The sequence below is a fragment of the Pseudonaja textilis genome, chromosome 3 (genome assembly GCF_049901715.1).
Source record: "Pseudonaja textilis isolate UNSWEBS1 chromosome 3, rPseTex1.2, whole genome shotgun sequence".
NCBI lineage: Eukaryota > Metazoa > Chordata > Lepidosauria > Squamata > Elapidae > Pseudonaja > Pseudonaja textilis.
Window position 1 is genome coordinate 106,512,633 of NC_141992.1, and position 17,673 is coordinate 106,530,305.

Consider the following 17,673-nt stretch of genomic DNA (forward strand, 5'->3'; position numbering starts at 1 on the left):
TACTTTATCAGGGTACCCTAATAAACTGCTTTTAAATTATCTTCCAACTCAGTTGCTTATTGGAAAGGTAGATTTGGCTTTCATTATCCAACCTGATTAAGCACTGATGATATTACCTAATGAAATGTCTACAAGAAAGTAACCAAGCTCAGAAAGCACCAAGAATCTTTCTTTTAAAATAAAAACGGTATCAATAATACCTACATGGAATTAAACATTCCCATCAGAGCAGTAAAACAAAACCCAATGGCAAACATGGACTTCATGCGAACCTGCAAATAAAAGTGAAAACATTACTATTTTGATAAATAAGAATCCAAAGTGTGAAAGAGAGGCTGAAGGAAGAAAGGGATTTATCCGGCAGGCCCCATCCTCTTAGCCTTCTGGAGGGTCATTAAAACCTGGCTTTTCACTAGACAGTGGGATAAAAGTGATAAGAGTCTGCAGATAAATGTTAGGGTACTCTGGGAAGTTGATTGAGGGGCTGGTCTTTAATGGGGGGTTATGGTTTTTATAGTTTATTGTTGTGAGCCTCCCAGAGTTGTTTTAAGATTGGCACCCATACAAATCTTTTTAAAAAAACAGAAATGCCACGGTTAATGTTAAAATTACCTGACACCAAAGAATATACCATAACAACCATGTATCTATGTGTATTTCATGCTCATTCAGGTAGTTTAGTTTCAAGTCATTTATTGCTTTAAAAGTCAATTCCATTGCATTAAATCATTTCATGAAACAATCTGCCATCATATGATCATATCATTCAATCCCAGACAATATTCTTGCTGCTCTATTTTGTCTAATTGAAGTTTCTCTTCTATTTAAACACGAATACTTTAAAGGATTACACTGTCTAGATAGTATGGTGTTGAAGGTTGGTTCTTTTTCAACTAATCTATATATATAACAGCCAAGTACCACTCACTCATCATGAAATCTCCAGAACTGTAAAGCCTACAAACTTGAAATTTGGCACGTATGATCCTTGGCTTCTAGGCGCTCACTAAGAAAGAATTTTTCAAAATGACCCTCAGATCATCACTATTTCTTAATACAGTATTCCCCCTCCCCACCTGAAAAGAACTCTATTCCAACTGCCAGTTGCCTCACCTATGAAATTGCTTCCAGACTCAAGGTGGCAGGAGCGATATTCCCTTATATGTTTCTATAATCAACCACCACTGAACTGATTGTGAACCAGATTTCTCCTTCATAGCCCGATCACTGCCAGTTGACTCACATTCTGTTACCTCAGTTCAAACTGGCAAACGTTCCACTCCTTCACTCAGGAGCAGTCTGGGGCTCCTTACAGTACTAAACGTCTGTACCTTACCAAAATGTCTACACCTTTCACCTATGGAACTGCTTCTGGATTTAAAGTGGTGGAAACGATACTCCCTTATGTGTTTCAATCACTAACCATTGAGCCAATGGATTGTGAACTGGATTTCTCCTGCATAGCCCAATCACATAGTGTTGTGGCAAAGCATGGGTATCCAGCTAGTACTATAATAATTATCTATCCAGGATAGTTTAAAATTTCTGAACTGAGCACAGAGTTGTTTCCAGTCCTGGCCTGGGAACTGGCAATATCAAAGGAATTTGTGAACTTCAAATGTTTACTGGCTCCCAGTTTTTTAAAGGAATAGATTAAAAGGGAGAAAACTTAGAATAGTTAAATCTCATTAGGAATGTTTTTACCTATCACCACCTCTGTGCACCCCATTTTCAGTCTCTGCACATCCCATTTTCGGCTTCTGCACACCCATTTTCAGCCTTAATGTGTTCCGTTTTTGACCTGTTCCAGACAGCGGGGATCACTGCTGCTGCCTATCCCCGCTGCCTGGAACAGGCCGAAAATGGGACATGCAGAGGCCAAAAATGGGGCACATGGAGGCAGCGATAGGTAGCAGAGGCAATGGGCAGCGGCAATCCCCGCAGCCTGAAACAGCTGATTGTCAGTATTCCAGGAGGCTGATCCAACCACCAATCAGCTGTTCGTGCTAAATCAGGCTATGCTGAAGCTGACCAAGCTGTTTGCTATTTGCTGCAAAGAGGCAAATTGCTGGGAGGCAGAGGCCGAAGGGTGCGGGCCGGCAAGTGGGCAGGGCTTTTTATTTCGCTATATAAGATGCACAGACATTTCCGCTCACTTTGGGGGGGGGGGAGTGTGTCTTATACTCTGAAAAATATGGTACCAAAGGAGGCACAGATTCTCTTCACCAGATTAGCATAGACAACACAGGTTTCTTGGGTTGCTTTAATTCAGAACCTTGTCTTCCTATGCTCAACAGATATGGGTATTCCATGATCTCATTGGCCCTTTCTCATTGTAATTCTAAAACAATGCCCAATTTCTGCAGTGGATTCTGACAAATTCCCTCAATCATTCATGGATTAGTTATCTTCCATTCCAAAAAAACATATCCAGTCTTTATATCTTCATTGCAGGTTGTGCATGTATGTGAATTATTATTCATCATTACTAAATCGTGTTCAATGTTTTAAGACCATGCAAATAAGATTGAAATACAAAGAAATATCTTAATCTGGTTACTTCTCATTTCTTGTGATAAATGCAACTATTATTTTTATTCAAAAACTGCTCAATTTGAAAATCAACTTTTGACTTTAGGATTTGAAGATTAGATTGAATTAAAGAAAAGAAATTATTGTAGCATTATAAATATAAGTTATTTACATTTGACAATTTATTATGTGTTGGATTAAAATTAAGAGAAAAATGTATTAAGAACATTGGTTTTTTAGAATGTTGATTTCAATTTTGTAAAGTTATAGTTATAGGTTGTTTAAAAAGTACATTGAAAAAAAACCTGCATGCTCAAGTATGCATGCTCAATATTCTATCAAGGTATGAGGTATTCCTACAGAAGTTGTGAAGAGACAAAACTCTTGCCATTAAGTTTCTGGTACTCCCTATGGTCCGAGAATGATTACAAATAACTTGACCAAATGTTGAAAAGAATCAGACTTTGCTGAATGATTACATGACCTATAATATAACCCAGCAATCAAACTAATTAAACTTTAAGAATTAAGCAATTCTTCCCTCTTGTATAAGTAATCCCAGATTACCCAGAACTTTGAAGTAATCTGGGATTACCTATACAAGAGGGAAGAAGTCTGAAGCCAATTCTTGTACAGGTAGTCCTTGACTTACGACCACATTCATAATTCTATTGAACAGGACCAGCCTCTTTTCTAACACTTACCATTGACAGATCTCTATTGTTGTTCTTCAGTTTTTCTTCTTGCCTCTCTGAAAGCATTAAAATGTTAGATCAGTGTACAAAATCAGAAATTAACTTCCAATGAGCCAAGTATCATCTAAAGCACATTATGATAACACAAAGAGGCATATTGGGAAGTCTGAAGATTCAGATCAACTACCCATGTCCTAAAAGTGTACATAATACAATGGAGTCCCCTTTTCTTCAAAACTTTGTAGGCACTGATAAACACAGTGTTCTAAGAAAACTTCCAACTGGAAATGGAAGGTCACTACTATTTTTCATGTATACATTGAACTCCATGATTACATTCCAGAATCAAGAACAATGTCATTGCTTATTCAGTTTTAAAATAGGGAAAAACATAAACCAAAAACATGGCTATGCAGCTCATGGGCTGCATGCATTTCCTGGTAGCCTCTGCTACTGTCCTATTTAGATACAGATACCACTTACTGCCCACTCTTGATATCCTGCCAATTGGTAGTTTGGCAAACTGTAATCAGCCAAACAATCACAACCAGCATGCCTTCCACTGAGGATCTGTATACTGCATGAACCAGAAGTAGGGCTGAGGAAATATCTACAGACCCCTCATATCCTGGTCATAAACTGTTTCAACTTCTCCCCTCAGGATGCCACTATAGAGCACTGCATGCCAAAACCACCAAATAGTCGTCCCCCCATGCTATCGCTCTGCTGAGCACTTAATTCTCACAGCACTGTCTTTTTTTAAATCTTCTCATCTTTCCTTCTATCTTCTCCTTTTGGTTTCTTATGATTTATCAATTGTTGTTTATAACTTATGATTAAAAACTATGATTATGAATATAAACTATGATTATGAATACCTATGGTATTACTTGCTATTTATATGTATACTGTGAGCTTATGTACTGGTGACAAATTCCTTGTCACACTTGGTCAATAAAAAATTCTCTTCTCTTCTCATCTATCCCATCCTCTCCCCTCCCCTCCATTCCGCAGCACACACAAACTTCAGCACTTGGCATTACCTATTTTCTTTTTCTGCTGTCGACCAGCTGATTCTGTTATTGTTTCCTTCTTTTTTTCCACTGTAGGAATTAGACAATATAGCCAGTTATTTTCATAAACAATTCCTCCTTAGAAAACCACCTTTCTTTTCATTGCTTTGCACCCACACCAAAAATCTAAAGTTATTATGAGTAGTTTATGGACATATATAAGTGGAAATATGTGAATAAATGTGTGCCTCATCTACCCATACAATTCATAGAGGGTACCAGGAAGACCAATTTCCCTTCCCAGTCTTCTAATCTCAGCAGAAAATGAAAGAATGAAAAAATAAAAGACTAAGGGAGTCTTGCTTTGTCTAAATTAGTTTATCTTGCAATGAATTATAACTTGCATAGTTGATCCTAATGAGGAAGGAGATGAAACTTGCTCAGAATATTCTCTTCTACTGGAAGCTTGCTCATTTTCAGGGAAATAAATGTGCTGGTTCAGAATCAGGCCTCCTATGTATTTCATGGGGTTTTTTAAGAACATCCCATATTTACTTTTTGAAAGAATTACATATTTGCATTTACAGTTGCCATTTCTGTGTGGATTAAGCCTATTCAATTTCATGTAATAGAAAATTGTGAAAAAGAAGAATCTTTACTGATTTGGGAGAAAATTAACTAATCTTCCAATTGTTTTTAATATGACTGCAAGTTTCATAAATACATGAAGGCATTGTTGCTTGGTGTATTTAATTTAAAAACTATCAAATTACAGATGGACAGGTTTTGGGATTACCATTCATGTTGAGTTAAGGGATGTTGGGGGAGACAAAATTATTCTTGAGAGCTCAAGACATATCCAAACTGTCTTTCTAATCTGCATCCTGCCTATAGAACTTTCTTTTCTACTTCATTTTGGATCAAAGAGTTCCAGTTAATTTGCAAATTTTTGCATAAGCAACTCATTTGTAAGATGAACAGATCCCGAATATACATAAAATTGCAGAGTTTATATGCCAGTCTTTCACCTTTGCTGGCTATTGTTATATTTACCATTCTTTTGCAACGTGTATCTCACTTGGGGAGCATTGGCTGCTGGGGTTACTGCACATAGATCACAAACCAACCACAAAGATTTATAACTACAACTGAGCCTAGGAAAGAATGTAACTCAGCCGTACATAAGAATGTAGCAATAGCAATAGCACTTAGATTTATATACCGCTTCATAGTGCTTTACAGCCCTTTCTAAGGGATTAACAGAGTCAGCATATTACCCCCAACAATCTGGGTCCACATTTCACCAACCTTGGAAGGACGGAAAGCTGAGTCAACCTTGAGCCGATGAGATTCGAACTGCCAAACTGCTGGTAGGCAGCAGTCAGCAGAAGTAAGTGCAGTACTGAGGGCGGAACTGGCGTCGCGACGATACGGCATGCGATCTTGGAGGTCTGAGATCGCTGCCAATATCTTTGCTCCTGGACAGTCCAAACCGATCTAAACCGTCCCAAAGAGACAGTGAATGTAAAGAGTGCATCCTGTCGATCCCAGGGACACCACAAAGTCCCTGGTAGATCCAGGAGAAGCTCTTTTTGCCAGCAGCAAAGAGGCAGCCATTAAAGCTACTGAAGTTGGGACACCTCCGAAACGGAAGAGGATAGAAAGAAAAAGTGTGCCAGTTTGGTGAGAATTTTTTCTTTACTTTAAGATTTAAAAGGACACCCTAAGGAAAGAAAGAATCTGTAAAATCTCAGATAGCAGTAATTAAGTGGTGATTTTAAACGGGAAGTCAAATTATTATTATTTTTTTTGCTGGACTCTTCATATATGATTTTTTACTTTGAACTGGACTGGTCTTTTTTTCTACCTTATTTTTCTTTTTTGTCTCTTCTTTTTGTCTTTACAATATTTTTGGCTAGAGATTCCCTTTTAGCCTTCTTTTTTCTAAACCCTTTTTCCTTTTTAATTAATTTTTATAATAATTTGTTTGGAAAAGGAGGGGGAAAGTGAAAACAGAGGAAACTTTGTAACACTGCCAACTAGAAGCTTAGAAATATTGTTTCTCTTTTTTTCTCTCTCGACCAGACAAAGCTGAGAAAGAATTCAGACTTTTCAAGGACTTTGAGCCTGTCTGATAAGATAGAGAGAAGAGCATGGGAGAGTTATTGCAGGTGCTCTTCTGGGTTTCTATCAGTAGCTGGAGTCTGGTGTTGAAGAATACAGAAAAAAGGTAAGACTCTAGAGAAGAGAGCTATACAAATTAACCTTGGATAACTTAAATAGGTGCAGTGTGTTCTTTTTCTCTTTTTTAAGTTGGGCTATTCCTCACACACACTCCTTATCAGCTTATTATTTGTAATAGTTATTTGGATCTTTGGACTTTTGGAACCTGCTTTTGTCTTTCTTTTTGCTTTTGGAGCCTAATTTTTACTTTTGCATTTTATTTTAAAGGAAAAGTCTTAGTATTAATGTTTTCCTTCTTCTTTTTTTAAGGGAGTAGTCTTTTTTCTTTTTTCTCTCTCCCTCTCCTGCATTTTTTATTTACCTTCCATATTGGGGTTTTTTTGTGGCTTCCTTTTTTTTGTATACTTTTTCATACCTGAGACTTAATTGGATTAAGGTGTTGAAGAACCTGAAGAAATTCCTTTTTTTTAGTTTTTTAGTTTTTATTTTTCTACCTTCTACAAGATTTAACAATTTTTTTCTTTTTCTGTTTATGTTTTTTTTCTTCCTTTTTTGAGTTTTTACTGCTATTTAACTAATTGATTGGATTAAGGTATACAAGAACCTGAAGAAATCTTTTTTTTTTCTATCTTGCTTCTTTTTTTTCACCATTTTTACTTGGATTTACAATTGGTTATTTCACGAGTGGATTAAGGTCTAGAAAAACCTGAAGATTTTGAATTGTCTGAAATGAGCAGGAAACTAACAGCAGCTGGTTCTTCAATTCCTACTTCTTCCTCTTCACCATCTGGAAGACAACGCTCAATACAGATGATGTTACAACAAGAAAAAGAGCAGGAAAAGGTGTCATTGCAGATGATAATGCAAGGAATTCAAAGCATACAAGCAAGAACAGAGAATATTGAAAAGAGAATAGAAAAAAACTGATGAAAAGGTGGAGAATATTCAACAAATGATGATGAACTATGATGAGAAATTCAAAAAAATTGAAGAAGATAAACAAAGAGATAAGATTGGAGATATTGATTGCAGATTAACAGTGGTTGAACAAGATAAAAGTGGGATGCTGAGATGGGAGATGGATAGATCAGAATTTTATCTCAGATTTCAAAACATAGAGGAAGAAAAGGGACAAAACTTAGCTGAGATAATGATAGAAATCTTGGCTGAAGCTCTGAAAATAACCAAAGAGAAGATGATGGATGGAATAGACGAGGTTTTTCAAGTCTTCCCAAGATATGCAATGAGAAATAGCTTACCAAGAAAAGTTCACATCAGATTTACAAAGAAAGCCATTAAAACACAAATATTGCAGGTGGCAAGAGAGAAAACATTGAAATATAAAGATAAGGAGATTGTGGTCCTAAAAGAAGTACCCAGAAGAGTGAGAGAGATGAGAATACTGATTCCTGACTAAAATTCTACTTTAAAAAGAGGTGAGTTATAGATGGCTGATTCCAGAAGGTTTAATGTTCACATGGCAAGAACAGAGACACAGAATTGACTCAGTTGAGAAAGCTGAATTATTTTATACTGAATACTTTGGAGGGAGAGAGAAGGAGACAGAAAAAGAAATGTCACTAATTGAATTCCAAGAGGATTGCCAAATAGTGACTGAAAAAGAAGAAGGTGCAATAGGCGGAAAGGTGGAAGTTAAGGAACAACGTGAACCAAGATCTACAAGAGCTGCCAAACCTACTTATAAAGTATAACCATGGAAGAGAAAAAACTGATTACAATTAACATAAAAGGACTTAATTCAGTTGTTAAAAGAAGGAAAACTTTCCATAAATTAGAGAAATTAAAATTTGATACAATCTGCCTACAAGAAGTACATATTAAAAAGCAACATGAACAACTGTTGATACAGCCAAAGTTAGGGAAAATATTTACTTCTTTGACACAATGCAAGAAAAGAGGAGTGGTTTTATACATTAAAGATACTATCCCAGCGAAACTGATCTACACGGATGATGATGGAAAATTATTAATGGTGGAAATAATGGACAATAATATGAAAACATTCCTGATCACAATCTATGCCCTGGATGACAATCAAGAAGAATTTTATAGAAAACTACATATGAAAATAATTGAAGTGGACTATGCTAATATCGTTATGATGGGAGACTTTAATGGAATTGTAGACAATAAATTGGACTATACAACACAGAAAACAACAAAACAGAAAGACTCCCTAAATCCTTTTTTAAAATGACAAATGAAATAAATTTAAAAGATGCATGGAGAGAAAGAAATGCCAAGACTAAACAATACAGCTTCTATTCAAACAGACATTTATCATGGTCCAGAATAGATATTTGCATGTCAACAGAATTGTTAGCCAATATGCAAGAAATAAATATTGAAATAAATATTTGGGCAGATCATAATCCAATGCCAATTAAATGGAAAGGACAAAGAAAAAGATCTAAATGGGCGTTAAATAATACTATACTAAAAGAAAAAGACATCATACAGAGGATTGAGAAAGAACTGGCTTTTTTCTTTAAAGAAAATAAAAAGGAAGACACATCAACGCAGAATGTAAGGGATACAATGAAGGCATATGCCAGAGGCTTGATAATAGACTATACAATGAAAAGAAATACCTTGAAAAGACTAGCCTCTAAGGCATTAGAGGATGAGTATAAAGAACTTGAAAAAGAGTTACAGAAAATACCACAGAAAAAGGACATTAAGTTAACAATGGATATAATTAAACATAAAATGGGATTAATGGAAAAAGAAGAATTAGCACAGAAAATCAGAGGCGCGAAACAGAATTATTTTGAAGATGCAAATAAACCAGGTAGATAGTTAGCATATAAAATGAGAAAGAAGAATCAAGGAAAATATTGCAATTAATAGATGATCAAGGCCAAGTTTGCTATGGAAATAAAGAGAAGAAGGAAATTATACGAGACTACCACGGGAAACTACACACAAGAGAATATTGACGATGAAAGAGTTTAACAGTACTTACAGAATGCTAATCTACCCCAGATACCTAAAGAGATTGAAATAATGTTAGAGAGCAATATAACGATGATGGAGTTAACTGAATCACTTAAGAAGCAAAACAATGGAAAGGCACCAGGCCCAGATGGACTTCCAGTGGAATTTTATAACACTACAAGAATGGTTGAATCTTCCATTGCTAAAAGTTATGAATGAAGTTATGTCAAAGAAGAAGATACCTAAATCATGGTCAGAAGCTTATATTACACTTATCCCAAAAGAGAAGGCTAATCCATTACAAATCAAGAATTACAGACCTATTTCCCTACTAAACGCAGATTATAAAATTTTTGCTCCAATATTGGCAGAAAGACTTAAAAAATACCTAAATAATTTTATTCACCCTGATCAAAATGGATTTCTGCCAAAGAGACAAATCAAAGACAATATGAGAGTAATTTTGGACACTTTGGAATACTACGCGGCACACCCTGAAAAACAAATGGTTTTGATATTCTTAGATGCACAGAAGGCATTTGACAATGTGAATTGGCGATTCATGTTATTACAGCTGGAACAGATGGGTTTGGGTCAAAAATTAATCCAAGCAATAGAAGCTATAAGCAAACAGCAAAGGTAATGATAGAGGGAGAATTAACGGGCTCTATTGATATAAGAAAAGGAACAAGACAAGGATGCCCATTGCCACCTTTGTTGTTTGTGTTAACCTTGGAAGTGCTAAACAGAAATATTAGAGAAGGAAAGGACATAAAAGGAATGAAAATTAAAAAAGAATTTAAATTGCAAGCATTTGCAGATGATCTGGTTTTCATCTTAGAAGACCCACTAGAAACAGCATTAAAATTGATAGAAAAGATCTCTATCTTTTATACGGGAAGATGGCTGGTTTGAAAATAAATAAAAACAAAACAAAGATCTTGACAAAGAATATGCTATCAAGACAAAAGGAAGAACTGGAGATGTATTAAAAATCCAGGTCACGAATAAGATCAAGTACTTGGGGATACATTTGACAGCAAGATGTAGTACACTAAAAGGGAATAACTATATTAAATTTAAACAGCAGATAGCGCTAGATTTGGCGAAATGGGAAAATTTACAACTGTCACTAATAGGGAGAATATCAACAATCAAGATGAATATATTACCCAGAATTTTATATTTGTTCCAAACAATTCCAATTAGGCTTGAAAAAGATTATTTTGAAGATTTAAATAAAATTGTGTTGAAATATATATGGCAAGGTAAGAAAGCAAGACTAAAATTAAAACTTTTGCAAGATGCTAGAATAAGGAGGATTTGGTTTGCCTAATTGGGAGTTGTGCTACCAAGCTACAAATTTGATGTGGGTTAAGGAATGGATAACATTAAGAAATGCTAGATTGTTGACATTAGAAGGACATGATCTGTTGTTGGGGTGGCATGCTTTTTTTTTTTTGCAAAATTTTTATTAATTTTTAAAAAACAAACTTATACAAACAAAACACAAAACATGAAAACATAAACATCTTTTTTAAAAGCAGCTTGATCCCGGGTTACATCTCTTCGTACAGACATAAATTCAAATTTGTGCTCACTTTTATATACCATTCCATATCTTATTACCATTCTAAATTTTTTATATAGCTTCTCCCCTCTTTTCACTCTCTTAATTCTATTTTATTTATTTCATCTCAATTTAAATTATTATACTTATATCCTTTGTCTGTCGTTTCAGCTGTCTCTTTTCTCATTAACACAAAATTTCTCCTATTATCACTGATTGGAGTATGACGCCTTTATATCTTTCTCCTAAATTTAACACTTAATATAATACATAACTTTCATTCGGATTCTGCTTAGTACATTCTAAAGCTACGCACTATATTTAAAAAAAAGAAAAAATTATAAATATATAATTAAAACAACAATCCATACCAATTGAACTCTATCGTTAAAATTAATATTCATTTAAAAAACATTTTACACATTCCTTTTTAAATAGGGATCATTCTTCTATGGGAACACTTATAAATTTTGCGTAGTTACTTCCCATTTCACTTATATTTTAAAACATTATGTAATTAAAATGTTCCCATTCCTTCTTAATTCAATTCTCATATTTCATTTCATTTTTGTTCAAGAAAAGCTTCACTGAATTACATTGAATATTTTATCCCATTTTATAATATGTTTTTCCAATTTTCTAACATTATTTCTAATACAAATAAAACAATAGTCTTATGTACCTTTGCAGAATCTTTTTCAGTTATATTTTTACCCATTATCTCTAAATAAATCCTGTTTCTTTACATCTTGTTTCAAACCTTTGTAGCTTCTCTTCCCTTCCTTCCTCCCTTGCTTCTTCACTCTGCCCTTTTTACCCCCTTGTCTCTCCATCTCCATTTCCCTCTTCTGTATTCCTCTTTTCTGTTGCTTTCTGACATTATATCCACTTTTCACCTTATTTTTCCCTTTCTGGTTGTTTTTTTAGGTCTTAAATTCTCCATTCTCTTTCCCCACTTTCCCCTTTCTTCCCCAGATAAAGTTACTTGTTCATTAAAGATGGCTTCTTCTTTTTCCCAATCTTCTTGTTCTTGTAGTTTCTCATAAGTAGAGATCGCCATTTCTAAAAAATAAAAAACGGAGCCAAAAGAGCCCTTCCCTTCTTGTTCCTCTTCTTTATATTTTTTAAATTCCATTTTCAATTCCTCCACATTGTAAAAAAAATTTTAAACAACCACCCAAGTGTTTTTAATCATTGAAATATAATTTCCAAAAGTCCCAAAGTCACCAAGCAGTCCAAATACACACAACCTGTTTCATTTAATACTTCCTTCTTTTTTCACTTTCTCTTCCTGGGGTTACAATTCAGTTACAAAGTTCCAATTAAAATGTATCTTTTAGAAGTCTTGTTACAATTTAACTTTAGATTCTTTTAAATTCCAAGCAGTCTCCTCCAGCCAAATCTTACTCTTATTCTTTTCCTCTCCCTTCCCACTTACAGTGAAAAAAAGGTTTTTTCAGTGATCAGAAATCTTTATTGTCCCCTTGGCTTTGATTTTCCAGTTTAATTACCTGCTGATGCCAAAGCGGGTTCTTCCGATTTCTCATTCATCTGCTGTCACGGTAAGGAAGGAGAGTGAAAAAAAACAAACTTTCCCGTTTCACTTTCATTCGCTGCTTCTGGATCTTCTTTGGGAGCGATGTATCTTTTTTAAAATTTAAATTCCAGGATATCTTGAATGTTGTTTCTTATCCCGGTCAGCCAAAACTTTCACTTCTTAGCTTCCTCCTGCACATTCTTTTCCGGATGAGTGCTTCTTTGTGGTGGCCATTTCTGACCGCCGCTCTACCGCCTTCGGAAAAGGGAGTTAAGCCAGCTGAGGAGGGGAGGTGCGGCTCCCCTCAAACCCTGCCGAGTCTCCCCTATCTTCAACCACCTCTACGGGGTGGCTTAGCCCCGAAGCCGGCTGGCTCGGGGCACTCCAGCGGCGAGCGCAAGCAGAAACCGTGCACAATTGCAGATTCCTGCTGCCGCTGAAGCCCTGCAAACCACGGGGTGGAATACTTTTTTATGGTATAAAGGAACTAAAACACAGGGGTATTTTAGAAGACATTATACACGGGAGTCTCTGTGGTTAAACTGGGAGAAGACTAAAAAGCAATGTTATTTGAAAATTCCAGTCTGGCTATCGACTATTGAAGCATTTTCTTATCCTATAATATACAAAAAGGAACAAACAGTTAGATATGGTGAAATATTGAATGAAAAGGGTGAACTTAAATCTATGCAAAAATTAGAGGAACAAGGTATAAAGATGAATTGGTTTTCATATGCGCAAATACATTCAAGGTATGATAAAGATTCTAAAACAGAAGGTTTCTATGATAAATTGACTGATTTAGATAAGATTTTGACAGGTACTGATGAAAAGGTGATTAAAAAATTGTCTGGATATTTATTAGAAATTAAACTAGAAGAACAAGAAGTTAAAGAAACAATGATTGCTTGGGGAGAGAATTTTGGATATGGGATTGATCTAGAGAAATGGCAAAAATTATGGTCTCAAAATTATAAAATGACAATGTCAACTGCATATAAAGAAAATTTGTATAAGATGTTTTATAGGTGGCATTTCCCCCCAACAAGAATGTTCAAGAACAAATTTGAAAAATGTTGGAAATGTCGTCAGGTACCTGGCTCATATTACCGTACGTGGTGGACTTGTGCGGATGCCAAAAAATATTGGACCATATCCACACATGGTTGGAAAAAATGACAAAAAAAGCATATAGACTTGAAAACAGAGATATTTTTATTGGGAATTTTACCTGAAATATATAGTAAAGAATTGAAATATTTGATGGTAAATGTATTAACAGCGGCTAGGATTGTATTTGCCAAAAACTGGAAAAATGAGAAAATACCAACACAGGAGGAGGTTATTAAGAAAATATTGGAATGTGCTGAAATGAGTAGATTGACATTTGAAATCAGAGAACAAGAAGATAAACAATTTTATAAAATTTGCGATCTATTCTATCAATGGTTAGACAATAAAATATGGTAATGAAATATGTAGATTTTTAGAACATAATGAATATATAAAGATGTATTTTTTATTGTATCTACAAAATGATTACAGGATAGATTTGAGATGATAATATGAACTGTCATAAAACAAATTAAGTAAAATATGGATTATCTTATAAAACATGAATGAATAATAGTATAGTCAAATGATTAACAATGATATTAATGTATTTAGGAATATTTGATTGACAATATGAGAACGTATACAATGTAATTGTAACTGAAGACTAAGAAGTAGAAGCACAAAACAATTTGTAAACCAACCGACACACTGTATGTATACATATGGAAGATGGCTTGATGTTTTTATGTTGTGTTTGTCTATGTTTGTCTTAAAAAAGAATAAAACTTTTATTTTAAAAAAGTGCAGTACTGCATTTTAACCACTCCGCTACTGTATTTGCAAACATACTCACATTTTTTACTCTGTTTCTCCACTTCTGCTTTCAGTCTTTTATACTTATCTGTTCTATACACCAGAACCCATGTTATGCCTGAAATAAACATTAGACATAAAAATATGTACAACTGGGCAGAAACACACAAAAAGCTTCAGACCACTGGGTTCTATCAGTAGGACAGAACATCTAAGGCAGGGGTGTCAAACTCAAGGTCCGCAGGCCAGATCCAGCTCACAAGGCTGCCCTGGAAATAGCAAAGGACTGGTCTGTGGTGGCCTGACCAAGTGCCAATCTACAACATGGTGGTGGCCATCTGGGCCGATACGCAGTCAGCTTTAGATCTGTGGTGCCACTCTGGAGCCAGCAGGGGGCCTCCCCCACCCCCTTGCTCGCACCCAGGAGTTGGTGAACACACAAAGGGCCTGGCATCTCTGGGGATGCCAGTGCCTCTGCACTTGCCATTGTATGGGTGCATGCCCAGGGGGTGGAGCCAAGGTGGCAGCGCGGTCTCTCAAATGCCCCACTTGTATGCATGCAGGCTCCACGGGACAACGGGTTCTCATTCCTTCCCTGGTGCGGTGAATTCTGGCAGACGGGATGTGGGTGTGAGGGCTTCGTTCAGTTGAAGGTTTTGTTCATGCCCTCAAACAGTAATGCCAGTGCATGCAAAGCCCTCTTGCCCAGTGCAAATGTCCTCCAGCGGCTGCGCTTACAACTGGCTTGCAACACCTGAGTTGCACATCTTTCCTCCTTTCCTCCTCTTCTCCTCCCCCTCTCCCTGGTCCTGCTTCCTCTTCCTCCTGCTACCTCCTCTTCTTCTTCCTCTTCTTCCCCACTTTCCTCCTCTCCTTCTCCAGGCACACCAACTGGGCTTGTGTTCCCTTTGTGCACCTCTCCAAGTTTGCGAGACAAGCACACAGCAGCCCAACTTGTAAACGGGGGCTTTCCCAAAGTTTCACTTAAGGGAGGCCCTCCCAAGATGTGGGGGGGATGTCTTTTTTTTCCGAGTGCAAATAGGGGCAGGGAGAAGCTACCTTTCACCATAATCGCTGTCTCTCCAAGGGAATCCCTCTCTCGTTTGCACCTTTTCCAAGACCATGGACTCCACTAAACTTCAACTGGAGTTTTTTGCTTTTGTTTTTGATGCTTGAGGATGCCTCATGTGTTTTGGCAACATCCTGCCTGTTTTTCATGGTATGGTTTGGTTTGGATGTTTGATGTGTGTGTGTTGGATTTGTGAGCTTAAAGGGCTTTGGCTGCTTGGTCCAAGCCTTTGCAAACTGAGGTGACTGCATGCTTTGGGTTTGTTTGCTAAGAAGCACTGTGCTATGCTGAGTTGGTTTGTTCTCTCTCTTTTTTAAAATTTGTTTTCTCAGCACTTCCTCCTGCTATTTCTTCTTCCTCACTTTCTTCCTCTACCGCTCCTGGCACCCCAAAAAGGTTCATGCCCCTTTCTTCATGCAGCTCTCCAAGTCTGCAAGCCAAGCTTGGAGCAGGGGAGAGCAGAAAGCATCTTTCCTTTCTTAAGGAAGTGTTGTGTCTCCAAGGAAATCTCTCCCTCCCTCCTCTCTCTCTAACTTAGCTCTGTTCCTAAACACTAAAGCTGTTGCACATAAAAAACAGAGGAGCTCTGATCAGGTATCACAGCCACCATTTGACAGTTTTGCTGTGCTGTTGTCTGTGAGTGCCCCCACTAAATGCAAGAACGGGATAAACTGAGCCTAGTTTGTTCTCAGTATTTTAAGTGCCCACAAATTACTAGCAAAAATGGCATTTGAACACAAGGCAAGGAGGCATCAAGAAATGTTTCCCCTTTTGCATTTGAGCATCCAAGAAGATACAGGAAAACAGAAAGGGAAAGAGGAAAGATAAAGAAAAAGGAAGGAAAGAGAAGGAAGAAGAAAGATATGAGAGGGAAGAGGGAAGGAAAAAGAAGAAAAGTGGAAAAAGAAGGAAAGGAGGGAGAGTTCCCCCATCCCCACCCAGGCCACCACAGGTGATGGTGACAGCTGCCCATATGAGTGATGTCAAACTGGCCACTCCCCCCACACCCATGCCCCCCCCCACAACCCTAATGTGGCCCTCAATGAAATTGTGTATGACACCCCTGTTTTAGACAGATCTAGGAAGACACTTCTGAGGCATATTTTCTGTAAAATGCATAATGCTGATTTCTTATTATCAGCTATTGGTGTAATTGGCATGCCACGTTTAATAATGTTCTGGTGTAAAGGTATGGTCTGGATGTGATTCAATGATTTTAAAGTTTATCATGGAGATTACAAAAATACATTTAATTCTACATTTTGTCATGTGCATATAAATGAGGATATTTCAATTGTAACAATTTTGACCGACCAGAATTATTATATTTCTAACTTTTTTAGCTTCAAACAATGGATCAAAGAATTAAAATATGCCAATTTTAATCATCCCTGGCAAAATAAGCCAGCCAAGGTTCTGAGATGGAATTCAGGTGGGCACCGGTTTCTGAATCACCTGAGAAGTCAGCCAGCACCTTCCTGATTCCCTTACCCAATCCGCTGTCCTTTGGACTGCAATACAAACATCCATTTCCACTCTCTCAACGTAAAATAACTCGGAGCCCCTGTAACTATCCTGCCGGCTACTGAACTAAAGTGCAAAATCCACTCTAGCATGATCATGGAATACCAATACCGATTGAATTGCACGAAGTTGCAACAAATACAATTAAAATTGGTTAAAGGAAGATCACCCTAAATGTAGCCACTTGTCAAAAATGGTGTAGGGTCTCCTGCTTGGGCGGGTGGGGGGGTGGGGAATTGGACTAGATGACCTACAAGGTCCTTTCCAAATCTGATTATCTGTATCTCTAGCCACCATCCTGCTCTCCGTCCCGAGAAATTGATTCTATCCTCCTTTTCCCCACTCACCCTCCGCTAACAAAGCGGTGCAGACCGAAATGAAAACAATAAGGACAGTATCAGCGAACATAGTAGTCATCTCTCGGATCTAGCGGCAACAGCTCTTTTCCGGAAACTAGGCCCAAACGGAAATTAGAGAATATAGAGATTTACGTCCTAGAGAGTGTGTAACACTTCAGAGTTGACCGGAACTCCCTGCAGAACCAGCCTCTTTTCCGGCGCACGCCTGCCTGTTTGAATTGTACCGGTAAGCCGGACGTAGAAGATTCGAGCTCGGCGGATCCCGGGAGCAAAAAAGAGAGAGAGCTGTTCACAAAAGTGGGGGAAGGGGAGATGTGTACAAATGTGGAGGCTTGGCATCAGGGTAGCAAGAGTGCAGGAGAG

The 17,673-nt window shown here is 37.1% G+C and overlaps 1 protein-coding gene across 7 annotated transcripts in view; it reads right to left on the reverse strand.

Moving 5' to 3' along the window:
• The window catches only part of TMCO1 (transmembrane and coiled-coil domains 1), a 38,281-nt gene extending 20,893 nt beyond the window's left edge, over positions 1–17,388 (reverse strand). For 4 of the 7 annotated variants that reach the window (XM_087932047.1, XM_026718727.2, XM_087932046.1 and 1 more), the window contains exons 1-5: positions 17,299–17,388; positions 14,399–14,476; positions 4,271–4,330; positions 3,237–3,283; positions 205–272 (exon numbers count right to left, since the gene is read on the reverse strand). In XM_087932047.1, the coding sequence (XP_087788173.1) occupies positions 205–272; positions 3,237–3,283; positions 4,271–4,330; positions 14,399–14,476; positions 17,299–17,368 (323 nt within the window). In that variant the 5' untranslated portion in view covers positions 17,369–17,388. The remainder of the gene's footprint in view (positions 1–204; positions 273–3,236; positions 3,284–4,270; positions 4,331–14,398; positions 14,477–17,298) is intronic. The other 3 variants (XM_087932048.1, XM_026718729.2, XM_087932044.1) reach the window with 1 other exon arrangement.
• Between the last annotated feature and the right edge of the window lie 285 nt (positions 17,389–17,673).